General features: G+C 43.2%; 1 protein-coding gene across 4 annotated transcripts in view; it reads right to left on the bottom strand.

The window, feature by feature from the left end:
* Positions 1–14232, bottom strand: part of NCKAP1 (NCK associated protein 1) — a 75706-nt gene extending 61474 nt beyond the window's left edge. For 2 of the 4 annotated variants that reach the window (XM_072981134.2, XM_078393696.1), the window contains exons 1-3: positions 13993–14232; positions 2368–2385; positions 675–785 (exon numbers count right to left, since the gene is read on the bottom strand). In XM_072981134.2, coding sequence (XP_072837235.1) covers positions 675–785; positions 2368–2385; positions 13993–14100 — 237 coding nt within the window. In that variant the 5' untranslated portion in view covers positions 14101–14232. The remainder of the gene's footprint in view (positions 1–674; positions 786–2367; positions 2386–13992) is intronic. The other 2 variants (XM_072981137.2, XM_072981139.2) reach the window with 1 other exon arrangement.
* Between the last annotated feature and the right edge of the window lie 8643 nt (positions 14233–22875).

Genomic DNA, 22875 nt, shown 5'->3' with positions numbered 1-22875 from the left:
CTCTTGCAAAAAGGAAAATAACATGATTGTGGATGGACGACTGCATAAAAACTGATCCTACTCTGGGAGGCTCCCCTTCATAAGTCACATTTCACACTGTTTGAAAGGCTGGTTGTATCAGTGAAATGTTTACACAACCACCGTTACACTGTGAACATAATACTGACCAATATTATTAAACTTTCCATTAGAATTAACTTAAGAAATTGTCACTGAGCATTAGTCCTCAAATGTCTGATACTAACATCCCATCTGCAGCTCATATTTGTACATTTTAACTGATCATTTGTGGTAATTTCCCACTTTCAAACCAAAGTTTTAAAAATGTTCATACTGTGATCTTGTTTTCTAAGACACTGCCACCGCACAATCTTAAGATTATCATACTGAAGACGACATAAAGCTCCTGTTGTTTTCTAAGGCTTCTATGGCACAGCAACATTCAACAAAAGAAGCTACTATCACTGTTTCCTCAAGAAATGGCCCTCTGCCTTCCATAGAGTTCTATTTCTTCTGACATCCAATCAGCCTACCACTGAGATTCAGCCTGTTTCAAGACCCATGCTGTGATCCTTGCACACTCACACCGAAAAATAGATCCCACATGCTTCACTAAAACTGACAAGGGTAATTGTTACTTAACAGATCCAAATATTTGCTCTTCCATTACTTACATTGTTGTTGCGCGTTTCGACAGCTGGAAACTTTCTGACAATAAATTTGACAGCTGATTCAAGATTTTTATCAATAAGGTATGACGGTTTTGCTTTTGGGTCTCCACATGCCTATGGAAGAAAATAAAAACAGAATTTAAAAACATATTCTTTTCGCAGAACATCATGTCAGTTAAGTCTGCAACCAAAAACTAGGAATATGTCTTAGCTTTTCAGTGAGGTGAAAAAAAATGAATGGGAACTGTCACAGCTGAACTATGCAATGGGAGACAGTACAGAGATGCTCTTCTACTGGAAAAAATGCATGGAAGGTTCAAAGCAGTTAGTGCAGAACAGCAGTGAGGGGGAAGCTCAGTTGTAAATTTAAAAGGTACTTCTCTTTTAGTGAAGCAGGTTCATCTTTAACTGCCACCATATAATAATGAACCTAATCAAGAAGGAAATAGTTCTGGCCTTAGTGCACTTTGTCTAAAGCAAAAAAAAAAAAAAAAAAAAATACAGTGATCTGTAGTAAACATGGATTCCTCTGAAATTTCTCCAAAAACACTTAACAATAAGCATTCCTACTTCTAAAAGTAAATACATCTAAAATGTTCCAAAGAGGCAGAACTATATAAATTGTATGTTAGTATGATTATCATTTTTGTACAGCTTTTGAACTGAGAGCCATATTAAGCATAGTCCAGCCTACAAACACATTACAGTCCTATAGAGAATAATTACCCTTATTGAAAGAAAGTATTTAGCTGGAATTTGTATAAGGGCGGATTTGATTTAAATCAGATTTAACGATTATTTTATTTAATGTTATTTTATTTAAATGGTGATTTAAATCATTTAGATTTTTTTAAAAATTACTGTATCTTTATCCACCATGGTTTGTGTCCAACTGCATGCATCTGCAATCTACTGATGTCTGTGTACTGCATAATAGGAGAGCTTTGGCTCCTAGTTTTCATTATTATTGGCACAAACAGAAGCCACGCTAAAGGCAAACAGTTCTACTGTCACATGCTTCATTCCTAAGGCAAGGATTTTATTTGTAAACAAACTACTTCCTAGTTATATTTGCTGTGGGACAAAAATTAAACTACTGAACCGCCTGTGCCAAAAGAGGGGCTTCTCTGGATTGCATCTGGCTCCAGGCTGAATGTTCAGCATGTCTGCTTTAATTTTGCTTCTCCAGATTTATCTACTCTTTCAGTCCTCTCAAATAAAGAGAATATCTTTAGAGAGTACTGTCTAAATCAGCTGTTATGGGATTCTGTGACTACACAATTGTTTATTTCCAAAATAAATTATGAGCCACCCATTCCCAAAGCTAGTGAAACCTCTCTTATATAAGCTGTGTTCCAATCCAATAGTGAAGACAAGCTGGAACAGAGAACAGAGCAATCAATGGCATACAGCAGAATTGTATCACCCATCTGATTAATATCTACCTAGAAGGAAGCTACACAACAATTTGGTTTTCATGCTGCCACTTTTTTCTGGGCACAAAATTCTCGAGTAATAGAGAAGCAGTGGCTCATGCACACTTGAACATGCTATGCACCTCTACACAACAAAGTGAAAAGCCAAGAGGGCAGGTCTTTAATTTTCTATTGTTTGCTGTGGATTATAGAGACAGAAGTCATGGAATAGGATACTGATCTGAAAGCGGGCAAAGGGAAGGTGAAAAAGCTTTGCAAACCTTCCATACTTGTCCTTGCTGGGGAAGCATTGTAACAAAGAAAGAGAAGTTACACATAAACAAATGTTTTTTTGAATTCCCACAAACATCACATTTAGGAATGCAAACTAATACTGTTAAAAGTCAAAACTAGGCGATATTAAAATAATTCTACTTACAGCCAACATTTTAATATGCACTATCTTTATTATGCATACAATAATCCTAATGTACAATAATTTTCATGACGCAAAACATGTTATGTCATGTCAACTTCCAAAATAATAACTGAGTCAAAGTGGCAAGATAGAACAAAAGGGAGTTAACAACAGACAACATACGCAGTTTTCAGGAGAGCAGAACAGAACAACTATCAGTGAAAGGTTACATACCTGAAAAAGAAATGTTAGCCAAGAATGAAAAAACAAACAATAGTTATAGGCAAATCCTAGTTATAGGCAAATCCTAACACTGTATACCATTTATTGTAAGCATGTTAGAAAGATATCTACAGTGAGGTCTCGGCTTACGAACTTAATCCGTATTGGAAGGCAGTTCTCAGGTCGAAAAGTTAAGTCAAATCTGCATTTCCCATAGGAATGCATTGAAAACCATTTAATCCGTATCTGCTCTTTTCGTCCATAGAAACTAATGGTTGCTATTCCATCTTCTGCCACTAGAGGGGGATATTTTTCCTTTTTTCCTTTTAACCTAAGATGACTTAGTTTTTAAAAAAAGGAAAAAGAGTTTGTAACTCGAATCTAAGTTCGTAAGTCGAGTCCATATATTCCTATGAGAGCAGTTCGTAAGTCGAAACGTTCGTATGTCGAGCCGTTCGTAAGTCGAGACCCCACTGCATACTTAAGGAAGGCCCTTATTCAGAAGTAAGTCAACATGTCTGTTTGAAGAACACACACACTGGCCAGTTTGCTTCAACAACCTATACAGTGGTGCCCCGCATAGCGATAATCCTTTCTGGAAAAATCATTGCTATGTGGATTCGTCGCTATACGGAACAAAAAAGCCCATAGGAATGCATCAAAACACGTTTAATGCGTTCCTATGGGCTAAAAACTCACCGTTATGCAAAAATCCTCCATACGGCCGCCATTTTCGCTGCCCGGTAAGCGATGAATGGGTGCAAAAACTCAGCGGGCGGCCATTTTTTAAACCGGCAGCCATTTTGGAACCGCTGATCAGTTGTTCTAAAAACATCACTATGTGAAAATTGGTAAGCGAAACAGCTTACCAATCATCGCAAAGCGATGTTTTACCATTTAAAACATCGCAACGCGATCGCTTTTGCAATTGCAAAAACTTAATCACTATGCGGATTCGTCGTTAAACGGGGCGCCCGTTATGTGGGGCACCACCGTACTTACATGAACTGTTCGTAAAATAGCAATTACAATATTGCTAAGCACACTGTTAAACCATTAAATGAAAAGTTGAACTATATGGGGGTGCTGATAATTATTGAGCCTTACACAGAAAAAAATTGAGTTAGGAAGCTATAAATTGCAGGGTGTATTGCCCAATTTGTCTATATTCAACGGTGCAAAAATCAACTACCTATGATTTTAACTTAGCTTTCATTTTCCGGTCCAAAGTGAACATGGCGGCACCTCCAGAAAAGTTCAACGTGGAAAAGCATACGGCCATAATCAAGTTCCTGTTTCTCCAAGGGAAAGGTGCAAAGCAGATCCATGATGAAATGTCACAAACTATGGGTGACAGTGGCCCATAGTTTGTGAACTATGTTAAACGTTGGGTTGTCAATTTTAAAACTGGCCATTTCAGTGTTGAAAGTAAAAAACCCAGTGGAAGGCCTATTTCTGTCTCTGTGCCTGCAAATGTGAAAGCCATCCATGACAAGATCATGGAGGACCGCCGAATATCAGCCAAAAATATTGCTACATATCTGAGAATATCACGTGAGAGAGTTGCTGCCATTATCCACGACTTGGAAATGAGAAAGCTGGCAGCAAAGTGGATCCCCAAACTTTTGACACCTGAACAAAAGAGGAAATGAGTGGAGTCATCGGTGGCTGTTTTGGAACATTTTGCAAGAAATTTTGCAGATTTCCTGGGCAAAATAGTAATGAGACATGGATCTACTGTTATGATCCTGAGACAAAGGGGCAGTCTAAGGAATGGAGGCACAGTGGTACCCCAGGTCAAAGAAGTTCTGAGTGCAAAGGTCGGTGCAGAAGCAAATGGCAACAGTTTTTTGGGATAAGAAGGGAGTTCTGCTGGTCGACTACCTCCAACAGGGTTCAACCATCAATGCAAAATATTACTGTGTTTTATTGACGAAGTTGAGGCAAAACATCAACGAAAAACATCGAGGAAAGCTCTCCAAAGGTGTCATCCTGTTGCATGATGCCTCGTCAAACACTGCAGGTGTGAGAATGGGAAAACTGTTGTCCTTAGGCTTTCAAGTGATGCCCCATCCACCCTCTTCTCCCAACCTGGCTCCTTCTGAGTATTATCTGTTTCCCAAACTCAAAAAACACCTAAAGGGACAACAATTTGGGTGTGTTCTGGGGGCAACAAATGCTGCAAACGAGTGGTTACACCAGCAGTCGGAAGAATTTTATTTGCAGGGACTTAAGAAGCTGCAGGACAAATGTCGCAAGTGCATTGACTTCCTAGAGGAATATGTAGAATAGTGTGGCAGTTACAGCTTCCCAGCTCATTTTTTTCTGGGAAAGGCTCAATACTTATCAGCACTGCCTCGTAGAGGCAGAAATCCTCTTGGCATAACTTTATGCCAAGCAAGTAGGATGACGTTATCACCCACAACAATAATATTTAATTAGTTCCCTATTTCCCACCACAACCACATTAGGTTTTAAGACTCAGTAGGGCTTCTTTCTGACCCGAGGAAACCGTTGCCAGTCTTGGCACTGGGGGAGGGGAAGGCCTTTAATAACCAAACATCACTTGCAACCAGGACTGATGCCACCAATCTAGCAAAGGGTTTTAGTTATTAAAGGTTTCCCCCTATCCTGAGGTTTCCAAAGCCTTCTTCCAGTAGAAAGAGGGCCCTATGGAGCATTGGAATACAAATTAAATTATACTATTGTAGGATGATGATGTCTTCCTACTTGTGCTGCATAATGTTGTGCAAGAGCATTTCAGCCATAATTTTGTTAGTAATTTAATATTGCTGGTTGTTTAAAGATTATTTAACCTGCCACACAAAACAGAGACACAGTTTCATTTGTCAGTTTTTCATGTGTTGCCAATCTATAGGGTGCTGTTTACTATGCACCTTGTTTCACTCATGCACACAGAGCAGTTAAGTATCCACATTTAGATACGGCAATCAACAACTAGCAGAAAACAAATACTTGTCTTTCATTCACATTATCGTACATCAAGTTAAGTAACTGGTTTATGATAGGAAATGTCAGACTTTTTAACTTGCACCAATTTGCCACTGAAAGTGACACCAATTCCATTATGATAGCAAGTATAAAATTCTGATCTTCACTGTCTAATCTGGCAAACAGTACCTCTTCTTTATGAGATATTTTTATTTGTGAATCATTTAAGTCACTTGATTACAAAAATGTCATTCATATGCCAGATTATAAAATGTAACAGGTTCAACAAAGGTGGTACACTACATGATCTACTCACATAAACAACCTAAATTAATTCACGAATAACCAATAATTCAAGAACATACTGCTAAATATACAGTACAAAGAGAAATAGCTATATTTATATGCTATTTCTAAAACATCACTTGGAAAGAGAAAAAATATATTTACATTAAGCTGAATAAACACAAAATGAAAGATTTTTTATTTTATCATTCCCAGAATTGATAAACAAGGCCCATCTTTCAATAAATAGATTATTATGTTGATAATTTAATTCCCTATTAAAACAGGTGTATTTTAAACATTAGCGTTACTTCCCAGATCTTCCTTAGCCAGCCAACTACAGTCAACCCTCGACTTACGAATGGCCCTACATATGGACTTTTCGATTTATGAATAGCCCCATTTGCAAAAATTGGCATCGACTTGTGAATGGAGCTCGACCTACGAACAAGGTCGAGGCTCCATTCACAAGTCAATGCCATTTTTTTTGCCAGCAGAGCTGTTTGTAAATGGCTCCCTGCAAAAAGGCAGGGAGGAAGGGCAGGAACTTTGAATTTCCCGCCCTTTCTCCCTGCCTTTTTGGCTTCGGAGCTTTCAAAGGGCTTCCTCCGATGTCGGGAGAAAGCCCTTTGAGAGCTCTGAAGCCGCCGATCGCGGTGGCAGGGACCCCAGGGAGACCTCCGTGGGGTCCCCGCCGCCATGATCGCTGGCTTCGGAGCTCTCAAAGGGCTTTCCCCCAACATTGGAGGAAGCCCTCTGAAAGCTCCAAAGGAAGGGAGAAAGGCCAGGAAATTCCAATTTTCCACCCCTTCCCCCTGCCTTTTTGCCTTCGGAGCTGTCAAAGTGCTTTCCGCCCGACATTGGAGGAAGCCCTTTGGGAGCTCCAAAGGTGCCCATCGCTGTGGCAGGAATCCCCAGGGAGGTCTCCCATGGTGGTGGGCACGCCGTGGGAGACCTCCCTGGGGGTCCCATCGCTGCAATTGGTGGTTTTGGAGCTCTCCCCCCACAACACACATTTTGGCATATTTTTTGAAGTATGAAATGTAAAATAATATTTGAAGAAATGTGAAGAATGAGAGATAACTGCATTCTTATCCATGAAATAGTCAAGGAACCATCAATCAGGTTGGAGAGACCACAAGTATATTTTAATATTAAAAGGAATTAAATATTAAGAGAGAACAAATAAAGGGAGATAAACCCACAATTTTAAACTTTCTTCTCTTGGATGTACAGTGAGGTGGAGTACCTGGCAGTAGTGCCAGGAGTTGGAAGTTCAACTCCACACTGCCCCTCCTTAGAGAACAGCCAACCTGCATTGTCCCGGGCAAGCTCCATAGTCACAATGCACCTCCAGAAGGGAATGGTAAGCCACCTCTATGTACCCTACTCCTAGAAAACCCTGGACAAGGTCAGTATCCATCAACATTGATTTAATGACTCAATGAGATGCAATTATTAATTATAATAAGAGTTGACATTCTAGGAGCAGATTCATTCCTCAGTTCATTCATGATACTGCATATGCACTGAAATCAGAATGGATAAAAATCAATTATTTTTAATTAAATTTATTTAAATCAAATCCACTCTGGCTGAAACTGAGTTACTGACCACATGGACTACTTATAGCAAAGTTTGAAATCCTCTTTATGCAAGTATTTTTCAGAATTGTTTTATTTCCAAAAAATCACCATGGCTGACAACCTCATCAGCTTTAAATATTTGCCCATGCAAACAGGATTTCGGCCAAATTGTAGCACCAGGTATCTTCTCATATTCAGAAATGTGGAATTTCCCAATTTTCATGATATGCTGTTGTAACCTGAGACATGTTACATCCTCTTTGAGTGATAATTACATCTTGGCAGGATAGAAAACAAAAACAAACAAACAAACAAGCAAGCAAACAAACAGAGAGATAGACATAGAGGAGCTACACACAATTACAGTCAAAAGCCACACTATAAAAGGACATACAGAAATTAAAGAGTTCTTCCTTCCATCCTGGGGTTCCCAAAGGCTGAGCACAACTACACTTATAAAAGGAAGTCAGACGGGCCATGGGACAAAAGTAGGAAGTCTTTAATTACTGAAAATCTTCCCTTGCTGGTCACATTATTACCCTTCTGTAGGCAAAACCTATGCAACAGGATTGTAACCAGCTATTATCCCAGTAGAAAAGGGTGACATGACCTTGAATAGTTTCCCCTTGTAAAATTCTATGTTCAAACAATGACATACACAGCTACATAGTGCTTCTGAAGCTTCTGCTTTCCCTATACCAAACAGCTCCCATTCCTTGCAAAAAAGCACTTACAAAATTATGTTAAGTTTCAAAAGAAATTTGTAACAAGGTGTAGGAGTCTACTGCTATCAAATTCAGAATGTTAACACTTATACTGCCACAGCCATACTTAAGCAACTCCTAGGTTGCTCAGCAGACTGAGGTCAGTAATAATAATAATAAAAAATATATATAAATAAAGCCTGTGGTTTATAACATGACAGCAAATACTATGGCACAGCCAATTAAAGAGTCACAAGAAACTCTTTGTGTTCTACTTAGAAAGTTATCTGTAACCACTATGTCTTATCAGCGCTATCTTGCTCATCAGAAAATTGGTGTTACTCTTCATCCTGTGACCCAGATTAGTGCAAAAAATAATTTATGTTAATCAGACAAATTGTTTTCCTTAACAAACTATGAATCTTTTGCTGCTCTGGACCAGAAATACTTTATTCTCCTCTGCTAATACTTATACACCTCAGGTATTCTCTTAGAGCGGTAGTTCCCAACCTTAGATCCCCAGACATTCTTGAATTTAAACTCCAAGAAGTCTACATCGCTAGTTGTGCTGGCCAGGATTTCTGTAGGCCATGAACATCTAGGGACCCAAGGCTGGGAACCAGTGCCTTAGAACAGAGGTCATCAACCCCGGTCCACGGCCCAGTGCCAGTCTGTGGCCTGAGCCGGACCAGGTCGCGGAGACAGATCTCCCACCCACCCCCGCACACACTCTCCTCCCCACAGCTGCTTTGCGCACGCACGCCAGTGTAAGCACTCCCCCACGTATGCATCTGAGACCGCGTGCGCAAGCACGGGGGGGGGTGCCCCGCATTCCTCAGAGGCTCAGCTAGTGCGCAATCACAAAAAGGTTGGGGGAATACTGCCTTAGAAGATCAAGGATTTCATATATTTCTTGGTTCAAACAATTACAAAGGAAACCAGAACACTAGAACCACATGTGTAACCTTGCAAAGTTTTCTCACATGAATGGTATCAGTAACACTAGTATAATTCATGGTACATGCTTCTGACTTTTGGATACAATTCTGGATCTAAGAAATAGGCTGATCCAACTAATTCTGGCATATTTCACAGGAAAGCTACCTTACCAGAATCTGTGAATAAATCAGCAGTCTCCACAGATGATATACCAGATCTAGCATAAGCCATTCCTATCCCTTTGACAAAATTGCAGAAGCAATAGTTTTTAGGTTCTGTTATAGCAATACCAACTCCTAGTACCAATTAACAGTGAGTAGAGGCTCCCTCATTTTCACCTTACTTGCTGCTATAGCTTTGGGCTGATTCTTAAGCTACCTTTCAACTTCAAGCATCACACACAGACAATGAAGATCTCAGCCACTCAAAGGAAAGTTAATAGGAGCAAGAAACAAAGAATCAATACATCATCAGAAGTGATTTCTCAAGTACATCCACTTCATGAAACTAAACGACACAGTAACTATAGATTTATACTCAAAGACCGAGTAAGTGCCCTTCTGGATCAACACAAACATGCAGAATGATAGCTATTAACTTTTTTTAAAAGAAAAAAGGTCCTGTACCAATGTCTCACCCACATTTAAGACCAAATTGCTTACAATTAATAATACTGGTTTGTTGTAGAAACAATCAAAACTCTAAGAAACCTATTTCTGGCAAAAAGGAAAACACTTGATTCATACATCAGAATTTTTTTTCTAAACCTTATATTTCAATATAAAAGACCATACTGTACTGACCACTTTATATTTCAACAGACCTACAGAATCATGCTTTATGACGCTGTAGATTACATGTTCCTCCATTCTCCATTCTTTGTGCCCATCTTCATCAGAGTGAAGAACTTGGGATTTCATTGAGCTAGAGCCCTGTGTTATACCACACATAGGAAAACAAAACAGGATGTGATAGCAGCTTATTTTCCTGGTTTGTTAATCAACTTCACGCCAGAGTTCTCCAGGTCAGACAGAATCAGGAAGTCTAGCCTACATTCACACTTTAGACCTTGGCTTACAAAGCCTCAGATAAGCATCCAAATGCAGCCACCGCCTTTCTCCGTTTTCAAATAAGATTACCAGAGACCTTATGCTTGATGCAATGAATACTCTGAATATATGAAGGACCACAAACTTTGAATTTATATAATATTACAACATTTCTACCATATTCTGTCTTTCTTTCCCTTTCTTTGAATAAAGTTTAAGCGTCCACAGCATAAGGCACTTAAACCTGCGTACTCTCTAACAAAAACAGACAAAAAAACCATGGAAAAAATGTTGCTGTAAGTCAGAACTGACGGCACAAATTTCACCATCATCACCCTCATCATCTTAGAAGGGACCCTGCAGATCATCAAGCCCAGCCCTTGTCAAGGAGGAGGAAATGAACTTCCAACCTCTGGCTCAGCAGCCAGAGACCTAAAGCACTGAGCTATCCAGCAGTATATTGCAACAGAAAATACTGGGATTATGAAACAACACTACATAAAAAAACACTAGACTGGACCTACTGCACCCAGCTAATTGTACAGTTTTCATTAGTATCAGGGTGGAGCTGATTATTTTAAATGACAATGTAAATTTAAAAATTTGGGTTTCTGACAATAATGATTTAAATCAATTTGATTTTTAAAAAATCACTGATTTTTATACACCCTGGTTAGTATAAAGTCTGAAGGTAGAAATAGCAGAGTCTTCATCTTAGCTCAAGAGTGAAACTGGAATGTAAATTTTAATTTGAAAAACATACTAAACCAATTTTGAAGTTGACATAAGAGCAAAAATAGAATTCTATAGTCAAAACAAGTGGGATCACAGAGTGTTTAACCTCAGCAGCAAGGGGCCAGCTGGAAATGGTGACATACTATTACTTCCCCTTTTCTATAAAAATAACAAAACTGTAACTAATTCATGTAACCACAAGACCACATATTGCCTGGAAATCTTCTCTTGCTTATTTTAAGAACAAATAAAAAACAAAACAAAAAAAAACCACCCCATGGCACTGGAGATACACACTTTACTATTTCAAAAAAATGTGGAAAAATTATTTGAATACGACAGGTATCTTTGGGCTTTCTGGCTTTTTCTAGCCTTAGGAACAGCTTTGCAAAAGCATGATAAATAGTATACTGCACTATTCAGAACTTCATGAATGCCATCCTTTCTGCTCCATCTACCAAACCACATTAACAAGACCTACTGAAAAGCTCCTACAGTTGCCATAGGGATGAATACTGAATTTTTTTAAAAAAAGGATACAAAACTGCAGTGAGGATTCATTGCAAAATTATTTCCACACTGATAGAAAATGAATTATGCCAAGCTTAGCTGTTTATGTTGTCTATTATTTTCTACTCAATATTTTGAGAACTATTTGTATAAGGTGGAGAAGTGATCTAAAATGCTTGTGGAAATTATAATGAAGCAATTAACTGAATACAATGAGAAGCAGAGGTGGGAGACAGCCAAAAGTCATCCCTCAAAGTTGCAGGTGGGCTAGCTGAATGAGTTATCTCATCTTTTTTGATCCCAGAAAAGAATATTGTTTTTTTTATCCACACGAATAAAGAGAAAGCCAGTCCAAACTGAAATATTACAATATTAATTTACCTCAAACTTTCATGAGGTAAGAGAACAAATGATGAAGTTCAGTTTTTTTTTAAAAAAGCCAGACTTGCCTTGACAAGTTAGGCTAATTTTATCAATCTGAACTATCTTTAAAACTCAGAAGCAGTTTTATTAATAAACCCCCTACCCCAGCTCAGATAAAGAAGCTGTTCATTTTAACACCATGGCAGACTTTTAAAAAATTCTACAAAGATGATCTCCTGTAAGCAATGCATGCTCAGTATAGGTGATCTGTCAAGCAGCTCTTTACAAGTATACCTGGAAGTATTTCCAGATAATGGAATATCTAGTACACTGTACACAAAAGAAAGTAAGGACATAAAAAGATCTAAATTGCATCTATTCCTGATCAAAAGCATGTAATATAATGTTAAGTGTGATTTTTAGTAATGGGTGATGCCACGATGAAAAGCTTTCACTTAATGATAAAGTGAAAGCTTTTCATTGTGGCATCACCCATTACTAAAAATCACACTTAACATTATATTACATGCTTTTGATCAGGAACAGATGCAATTTAGATCTTTTTATGTCCTTACTTTCTTTCATGTACAGTATTTTCTTTTAAATCCAGGTGGTCCAAGAATGTATTTTAGAGACCGAGAGCAAGAGTACATGCTTAGATCTCTTATTAATTGGGAAATAACTGATTTGTATAAAGTGACTGCTAATATGCATTCACATTTAAGGACATAAGGGTGCCATCCTGTACAGATTTCCCTGGTAGTAAGCGCTACTAAACACACTTTTGATAGTCATATATTGTTGTGCTGTAAAAGACCTGCTGCAGCACCATGATCCCAAAAGCCAACAGGCACTTGAAGGGATACCAGAAATTGATCAATTGGCCGCCAAGCAGATGTAAGCTACTGTCTGCTTCTCTGTGCTTCTGGAAACCTGAAGTCGCTTAATCAAGACAGCATATTTAAAAAAACAAAAACAAAGACTGACTATACATTTTCCAAAAAACACAAACTCAAGGGAAACTGACATGGCAATCCACTCTGTTGTCCCCCCCCCCCAACGGTATCAACAGCTGGCAGTGAAATCCCTCAGCATGTTACAGTACAGGGTCGTGGGCCTGCCGGTGCGAAAAGGGCCACTAATCGCCAAACGTCCTCCTGCCTGTGCCAGCTTCTGTCTGAAAGCACGACCGGGACCCGTGAATGAATTTCACAACCAAAACACCCATAAAAGCCGCTCTCTCGTTCCTGGACGTAAACGCTGGCCGAACCATCATTATCCTGCAACCTTTACTACATTTTTCTCCTCTTATCGTTTAAATAAAAAAAAAAAATTAAAAAGCGACCAACCCCCCCCCCCCCCGGCGTGGCATACTCTGAGGTATTCTGAGATGCCTCATAACACCTCAAGAGTATGCCACTGAGGCGGCTCGAGTAGAGAGAGTTTTTTTTCTCTCTCTCCTCCCGCCCCCCCGGTGTACTTCGGTGGCCTGACTCAGACGGGAGGCGCCCGGAGGGAAGAAGCCCGGGCCGGAGGCGGCAGGCGTCCCTGGCGGGCAACCCTCCGGATTCCTCGCACCAGGAGGCCGTGTTAGCAGCACCGGCGAGCGCCCCCACCGCACCACGTCTCTCGTGGCTCCCCGACGGAGGAAGCAGCAGCCCTGCCGGCGTCTGCAACTCCCTCCCCTCACTCCTTTGCGGAAAGGAAACGGGGAAGGCGGCGGGGGGGGAGAGTCGGCCTTGGGGGGGGGAAAGAGAGCTCGTTTCCCGGCCTCCGCCCCAGAGGCGTAGTGCCTCCCTCTCTCCGCCTTCCCCCACCCCACCGCCAGCCCCGAGCAAGGAGGCCTCCCTGACTCAAGAGGCAACCCTTGGGCGGGGAGGGGAAGGGGGCAAAGCTCTGTGCGGGGGGGGAGGTCGCCCCCCCTCCCCCGGGGCCTCCCTCGCGCCGGCCCGGGGAAGGGGGGGGCGGAAGAGAGGCCTGAGGAGGAGAAGGCCGAGGCCGCGGAGAGGAGCCTCGCGGGCCTTTGACGCCAAGGACCCCGAACCCCCTTCCCCTCCCCCGCCAACGGCCCGTCCGGGGAGAGGCGACCCCCCCTCCTCCTCCGTCCCTCCCTCCCCCCCTCCCTGCGGCCGGGCGCGCGCACCTTCTTGATGTTGTAGAGGCGGGTGAGCATGCCGACGCCGCGGTCGTTGAGGATGGTCAGCTTCTCGGCCAGCTTCTGCTGGCTCGGCTGTAGCGCCGAGCGAGACATCCTGGCGGCCGGAGCCCAGACCCGGCGGGGTCGGTCGGCCTGGTCGATCGGCGAGAGAGAAGGCGGGCGAGGCGGCGGCGGCGGCTCCCCCCCCCCCCTCCCCGAGTCAGTCCGTCATGCGCTCCCTCGCCCCCGCCAGCCCTCCCACCGCCCTCACAAAGCCGCCATCACTCGGGCGCCTCCCCTCCTCCTCCCCTCCCCCGCTCCTCCTGCCAATCTCGGGCCCGGTTAGGCGTGGCGGCGGCGGCGCTGCTGCTGCTGCTGCTGCTCCAGCCCGGCTGCTGCCCACGGAGGGAGAGGGAGGCCGCCCTCGCTCGCTCGCTGCCTCCCTCCTTCCGTCCGTCGCCCCACGTGACGCGCCTCTCGCCTGCCCCTCCACGGTGGGAAGGGGAAGCGCCGCTCGAAGCAGGGCCGGAACGAGAAGTGCCCGCCGCTCGCCGGGGGACCTTCTCCGCTTCTCTTCCGCCCTTGCCGCCTACCTACATGGTCCCTCAGCGGCAGCGCCACTGTCGTCATCTGCCCCCTGCAGAGCTGGAGGGGACCCGAGGGATCACGGAGTCCAGACCCTGTCAGGGAGGCCCAGCGGGGGAATCCAACTCCCAACCTCTGGCTTTGCAGCCAGAGACCTACAAGGAAGCAGCCTTTCTTTATGATGATGATGATGATGAATTCCATAACATTCATTGCCAGATCTCTGAAATTCAGCTGCAGAACTCTGAAATAACACAATCAGAGCTAGAAATGCCGACAATATTAGGAAGAACATGCGTGCTACACTGATATTTAACTGAGGTTTTTTGGTCAAAACTTGAATACAGGATAATACCAGTCAAAGACTGTCTTGTCTTTTATAACCACCACAACAACCCATAGTTATTTTAGGGCCAAAAGTAACTCATAAGAGTTATAACAACCATGTCTGTGTTCTGTGCCATCCAGTCCGACCCACTTACAGAGACCGTAATGGGGCTTTCAAGGCAAGTGAGATATTTAAGGAGTGATTTTGCCAGTTGCACTCCCATAGTGAGCTTCCTTGGCTGAGCAGGGATTCGAACCCTGTTCTCCAGAGTCCTAATCCATCACTCTGTCCACTACTCACCACACTGGGAACAACAAGTGAGGTTGAAAGGGGACCATGATAAAGGCCACTATCCTACTTAGTCAGCAGTAAGACTCAGTTTCAGTTCAGGGAGACTCATTCTTTGGAATTCTGAAAGGCCTCTTCAATAAAGAAAACTAGGTGAAAATGGACCTTTTTGGAGAAGGAGAAATCTTCCTTCTGCCTAAATACTGTACAGCTGTCTCATGCCATTTTATGATACCAACCTTACAATGTCATTATGCACATTCCTCTCTTCCTCTACCTCTTATTTATTTAATTATGCAGTCATTAAGTAATAAACTTAGAGTTTTGAAACATCTGGTAATTATTCCATTCAATTGCAGTAGTTATGAGAATACCTGCAACCTCTCTTAGCTTTGGTGGTTCAACGCTTTCCCCAGGCCCAGGTCAAGGTACTTGAACACATGGCTCTTAAATTGAGTGGGGTTTTTGGACACTCCCCCTGAATGGCCTGGCTATTAACAGTACTTGCCTATCCCTGCCGTTGACTTGCAGCTTAAAAGGACTATCAGTGGTTCATTCTTCCTTTCTTCATAGTCTGTACTTCTCTTTCCACCTCACTGTTTGTTTTTCAGATACATAGGGCAGGGGATAATAGATGGCAAAGCTGTAAAATGTCTAAAACAAATAGAATGCAACTGTCGGAAATGGGGTTGCATTGTCAGCTATCTGTTTATTGGGAACACCAAAGCGAGCAGAGGTCGTCTTCAGGTGGGTGACACTAATGTAAAATGTAGTTAGACAACAGGATGGAACTCGTCACCTGCAAGATACAAGAGGGCCGCTGGAATATTTTGGAAACCACCACCTCCTAGTGAAACCCGCTAACTTCTCAGAAGCCTCCTCCCCAGGAAAAAGGCAGAAAGCTTAGTCTGTCCCTTTGGAAGCCTTCTGAAGATGCAATTCAGGGCTGCTCTCATTTTGTCACTTCAAGATTTGATTTCGGTGGTGAGCTTGCCCTCTGCTCCATTAAATAGTAGATACAGCAAGGAAATGATGGTTTAGCTCCTCAGTTCTCACAATCAGCAGGTAACTTTCTTCTGATTTGTGAGAACTTTCCCAGGGTTTGTCAGGGAGGCTGAAGTGATCTATTTCTTCTACATAAGTCACAAAATAAGATTTTATTCTGTTTGTTCTTTCTAGTTACCAATACCAAATCACCATACTGCCTCCTTAGCTCATTTGCAGCTATTAGTTTGACTCTTGTTGTCCTGCGTGGGCAGAGTAGAGTCTGGAAGGAAGTAGTTACAAATAATAACTGATGATTCCTTTCTCCCAGTAACAATAAAATGGTAACTTAAGGTATAATATTACAGTACTTTATTTGTGGTATACTGTAACTGCAAGAAAGAAGTCCAGTTGCTATGACTCAACTTCCAAATAACCTCACCTGGATAACTGAGAATCTTCACAGATACAAGTGCAATTGTTTAGTTTCCTTTACACAAGCTAGTCCATGTTCTGAACATTGCACTATGTCAGTGGAGATGCAACTCTTGTTCAAACCTGAAATTGCCTGGAGCACAAACAACAGAATCACAGAATAATGGAGTTGGAAAGGTCCTATAAGTGCTACTCCTGTCCTCTGAAGATGCCAGCTACAGAGACTGGCAAAACGTCAGGAAGAACAACCTTCAGAACACGGCCTAAGAGCCCAAAAAACCCACAACAACCATAAGATCCCGGCCGTGAAAGCCTTCGCGAATACCTGTGAGGAGTGTTGAAAATTCACCAAACCTGCTTTGAAGGCACGTGAGCAGAGGTTGAGGGTTTTTTTGTGAGAGAAATCTCTCCCCCCCCCCCCAAATCTACTGCTGTGGAATCAACACCATCTCAGCTACCTACTCCTCGCTTCAAAGCCCCAGTACAAACCTTACTGACTGGTCCCTCGACTAAACCCTCTGACAAGCCTGTTAAAAAAACTTTGGAAGCAGGATCGATCCCAAAAAATAATTGGCTTTGACGGCTTTGTCGATCTTGAAGAAGCCACCTACAGAACAAAAGAAAAAGAAGACTTCTACTGGGCTAAGGAAAGATAAATGCTCTTCTAAACCTGATCAACCTCAAGAGATTCCGCCTATCTCGGCCTCACTCCCATCTCCTGTTCTAGAAGACTCCTCTCGGGACCGACCAGACACGGAGTCCTTGTCAGAGGGAATCACCTCACTTCCACCTCGACAGGCTCAGGCTTCAGTATCCATGCCAAGCCACTCTCCGAGCTCTAGCCATGCACAGACTGGCATCATGTCTAGCCAGGCTTCTGCCCATTCCAGCCCTGTTTCCACCAGGCAGGCAAAGGTTATATGCCTTTCCAATTCCGAGACCTCTGACCATCAGTCTCTTCCACGTAAGCGGACGACGAAGCGTAAGCATGTCTCCCCAGACCACCACCGGTCTTCTCATTGGGAGGTTATTGTGGTGCCTCGATCTTCTCGACATCAATCCCGTTCGGACTATGACGGCCCTATCTATGTGGAGATTGAAAGCAAATTGGATCGCTGTCGATACCGGCATGATGATTACAACGTCGACCCTAAATCCAAGATCGAACAATATGGGAGACGAAAAAGGATCCGATATGTTTATGCCTCTTCATCTTACTCTTCTTCTTCATCTCCGCTGAGACGTCAGCATCAGGAGCTTTACTAGGTCAAATGTTTGACACCGAAAGTTACCAAACAACGTGGGGCAGGCAAGGAGACATCTCAGCAGATCCACTCTCATGCCTCAAAAGGTTACTCTGCTCCAGCAGCTACCTAACCTCAATCAGATTTACCTCCAGGTCAGCAATCCTCAAAGCACTCAACATCTAAACAATTACATCAAAGGCATCAAGCCCCACCATCACCATCTTCATCTTTTCAGGAGGATTCCATTGCATCCTCTGCATCTGATCAGGAGCAAGGGATGCTTTCTGACGCTTCCAAGGAATCTCCTCAGGATGGACGTACCCCTGATTCTGATGCGGCTGACCTGCATCCGTCCTCCCCTTCTGAGGACTTCTCTTCCTACGTACAAATGGTTTCACGAATGGCCAAGTCGTTGCAATTAGATGTGGAACAGCCACCTCCACAGAAACAAGACTTGGTATTTGATGATATTAACCAAGAGAGATCACCCCCTCTCAGTCTTGCTTACATTCCTTCTCTAATGGACCTCATCGAAGAGTCTTGGACTTTGCCTTCTACATCCATGCAAGTCACCCAAAGAGTTGAGAATCATCATTGTGCGCATGGCGGTGATACAACATTCCTTATCAAATACCCTGCACCCAACTCAATCGTGCAGTCTAACCAGTCCAGATCAGGAGGTAAAGCCAGAGTTACTCCCACAAAAAGGGAGGGGAGAAAATTCAACATCTTGGGACAAAATTGTACTCTTTTGTCACCTTCTTGCTAAGGGTCGCTAATTTGGAGCCTACCAAAGACAGCTGTGGGCTAAAGTTCTCCCTGCTCTTCAGATGACTCCAGAAGATGTGAGAGCATTTCTCCTTAATGCCCACGCAGGAGCAGTTACTGTGCCGAAACACCAAAAGTTGGCATCTCGCCACTCAGCTGATGTTGCCTCTAAGTCAATGATATCTGCTATTTCTCTTCGGAGGCACGCAAGGCTCCGATCCTCCAGAATTACAGAAGATGCCAAATGCCGTATTGAAGAGCTCCCATTTGATGCCATGGGATTGTTTAACGAAAAACAGATGAAGTGATGGAAAACTTACATAAGATCAAAAAGACGGCCAAATCTTACACTATACAGCAGCAAACTAGATACCAGAAATATCAATGACGTAAACAATATGGTCACCAACAGTATCAACAGACTCCTGTTCAGTCTTACCGTTCTTACAAACCACCAGCTCAGGCAAGGTCCTCATAGGCTTCCTCTTCAAATGCTCCCTTTAGGTCTCAGGCTTCCACACAGCGCCAACAGTCCTACCATCCACCTGCAAAAAAAAAAAAAAAAAAAAAAAAAAAAAAAGGAAAGCAGTATCTTTGACTGTATCATAATCAGTCCATCCATCTTTCATTATCAACCCAAATTGGCCCCATTTCTTCACAACTGGTCTCTTATAACCAAGGACGATTGGGTGCTCGTCATTATTCAATTCGGCTACCTACTAGAGTTTACAGATCTTCCCCCTATCGGTAACATCAAAATCACGTCTTACGCACTCTACTTCGGAAGCAGGCTATTCAAAGCGTACTGTCTCAAGACGTCCTAAACAGTTTTTACTCCCACTACTTTGCAGTCTTGAAAAGGGATGGAGGTATCGGACTCATCTTAGCTCTTCGGCTTCTGAACAATTATCTTCATCCAAGGCATTTTCGTATGGTCACCCTAGATTTATCTTTTCCACCTACTACATCAAGGGGACTCGTTCATGGTTATAGACCTGCAGGACACCTACTTTCATATATCCATTCATCAATGTCATCAAAAATACCTTTGTTTTTTTCTTTATCGATACTGCTTATCAATTCTGTGCCCTTCCTTTTGGACTGTCCACCGCACCTCGAACATTCACAAAATGCATGGCCCCGGTAGCAGCATACCTTCATCTACCTGACATCGCGGTTGTGGCAACCCCAGACCTACTGGAGTATGCCACCATGTATTTATGCTGCCACCAACCATTCCCTGTAAGGAGTCACACAGACCAGGAATGGATTTTACTAAATAACAGAACAAGGTTTATTGAAATAACAAACAGGGTAAATAAAAGAATCAGGTAAATAGGATAATGTAACGTGGCATAACCCCAATCACACACATACAACAGCTTGGTTCCCACAGAACCCTTTAAGGTAATGCGCAGACCCTGAACCTATCAGTTCTGGCTACCTAAATAGAAACCTGAACCTACCAGGTATGTACTAACTGACAAACAGTTGTACCCAGTCTGACACACAGACTCCAACTCCTCTTCTCCACACAAGCTCCAAATATATATACAGTACAGCTCCTCCCCCCTGATGTCCCGCCTTCCACTCCCCATAGGATGGAACTTTCCCTCCAAACCCATGACAGACAGGTACCATCAGTGCTGTATGTGACAGCGGTCTTGGTTAATCGTAGCTGCTTCCCGTCAGAAGGCCATTCAGGACACCGAATTCATCCTATGGACTCTAAATGACCTAGGCTTGAAAGTAAACATGAAGAAGTCTCGCCTTGTTCCAGCTCAGATGGTGGACTACAACCTAGATTCTATCAATGCACACATCTTTCTTCCACCAGAGCATGCACAAAAGTTAAACCATGCAATCCGTCAGTTTTGTCTATTCACCAAAGTCTCAGCCCATCACACTCGTCATCTTCTGGGGCTCATGGCATTGACCACATCTGCCCTTCCTCATGCGAGGCTGAAGACGAGATCTCTGCAGGCTTGGTATCTGTCCAAATTCGACCCTCTGACAGACAACCCAACCAAGCGTCTCCACCTCACACCAGAGCTGGCAAGGCAGTTTAGGTGGTGGAATTTCATGCCAAATCTTCTCATGGGACGTCCATTCCACCCTTTGCAGTTGACAGTCCAAGTGACAATAGATGCCAGCCCCACAGGATGGGAAGTGGGCTGCGGACCACACAAGATACATGCCCCGTGGTCTAAGAGAGAGAGACTTTTCCACATAAATCATCTCGAGATGTGGGCTGTCATCACAGCTTTTCGTGCCTTCTGTCCCCTGATACAAGGTTGCAGTGTTCAAGTGGTTACAGACGACACCACAACAATGTGCAGTATTACATAAACAAGCAAGGAGGCACCCACTCAATGTCACTCCTCTACCTGGCAGTTCATCTGTGGGAGTGATGGTACTACGACCATCACGTTTTTCTGATAGCCATCCATATATCTACAGAAGACAACGAGGTCACGGACACGTTGAGTCGTCTGACCATCCAGAGGCATGAGTGGGAGCTCGACACACCAACATTTCTCACAATCTACGAGTGATGGGGAGTCCTGGATGTGGACGTGTTTGCTACGCAACACAACACCAAGTGCAACATGTTCTGTTCCCGAGCAGGCAGAGGGAAAGCTTCTCTGGGGGATGCCTTCATGGTACAATGGATGGATGATCTCCTTTATCTGTTTCCCCATATCCCACTCATCCAAAGAAGTCTGGTCAAAGTTCGGCAAACATGGGCCAATGTCATACTTGTGGCACCATAGTGGCCTCAGCAACCATGGTTTACAGTGCTCAAGTTTATTGCAATGGACTTCTTCGAACTGCCACTTCTACCACAGCTGCTCACGCAGAATGCAGGCAAGATATGTCATCCGGATCTGGACTCCCTCCATCAAACAGCTTGGAGAATTCCACTGTAATTAGGGAAGACCTAGATAAAGTGAGAAGGTAAAGGTAAAGGTTCCCCTTGACAATTTCTGTCCAGTTGTGTTCGACTCTAGGGGGCGGTGCTCATCCCCCTTTCCAAGCCATAGAGCCAGCATTTTTGTCCGAAGACAATCTTCCGTGGTCACATGGCCAGTGCAACTTAGACACGGAACGCTGTTACCTTCCCACTGAGGTGGTCCCTATTTATCTACTTGCATTTGCATGCTTTTGAACCGCTAGGTTGGCGGGAGCTGGGACAAGCGACGGGCGCTCACTCCGTCGCGTGGATTCGATCTTACAACTGCTTGGTCTTCTGACCCTGCAGCACAGGCTTCTACGGTTTAGCCCGCAGCACCACCATGTCCCTCAGATAAAGTGAGCGACAAAGCTTTTGTACTCCTACAAATGGAGAATTTTTTTATGCTTTACTAAGTCCAGAGGTCTCCAATCTCTACTGGCTTCACCGGTGACTTTACTCACATATTTATGGCACTTATTTGATCAAGGTCTGGCTTTTTCTACCCTGAAGGTTTATGTTTCAGCAATCATTTCATACCAACCCCTTGGTTCAGAATCGTCACGTTTATTTTCACACCCAACTGTGAATCTCTCCCTAAAAGGTCTGCAATCTTCGACCTCCTACCAGACCCCTGCTTCCGCAGTGGTCATAGCAAATTGTACTGCATGCTCTTACATGCCCCCTGTTTGAGCCCATGGCTTCGTCAGACATTCAACTGTTGTTGTTCAAGACCCTTCTTCCCTTCCACCCTCCTGTTTGCATCCTCTGCAGCAGAATGATCAGTGAAGAACACACTCTGCCGTTATTAACTCTACTTGTATTATGACAAATCTTGTTGTGTTTGAAGTACATGCTTTAAGCGTTTTCCCAGACTGACCTGCAGTATGTACATTTGCAGAAACTCCAGTTGCGATTGTTCCACTTTTACAAACATTATGTTTTCATTCTTTAGCAAGGGATCACTGAGTAAGCACAAGCTCCAAGCAATAAGACAATGTCTGCAGCAAGCTTCACGTTACCCGAGAGATGTGTGATTGGAACTGCAGCATTGGTCTTAATTATATGGGAGCATAGATGTTGGGGGGGGGGAAATGTACCTGTACAATATGTGTTGTGGAGTTCAGCATTTCTGGTAAAATTCCCTTTTGCCATGCAGTAGATGTATTCAGCTTCCTAGGGGGCTGGATGCAGCACATGGAACATACTGTACTCTGTCTACTGCTTCACACACCTCTGAGGATTTTGGAGTTACAGTGGTGCCTCGCATAACGATGTTAATTGGTTCCATTAAAAACATC

Source organism: Pogona vitticeps, chromosome 1 (genome assembly GCF_051106095.1).
Source record: "Pogona vitticeps strain Pit_001003342236 chromosome 1, PviZW2.1, whole genome shotgun sequence".
NCBI classification, from domain to species: Eukaryota; Metazoa; Chordata; class Lepidosauria; order Squamata; family Agamidae; genus Pogona; species Pogona vitticeps.
The sequence above is the reverse complement of the archived record's forward strand: the minus strand, read 5'-3'. Positions and strand labels throughout refer to the sequence as shown.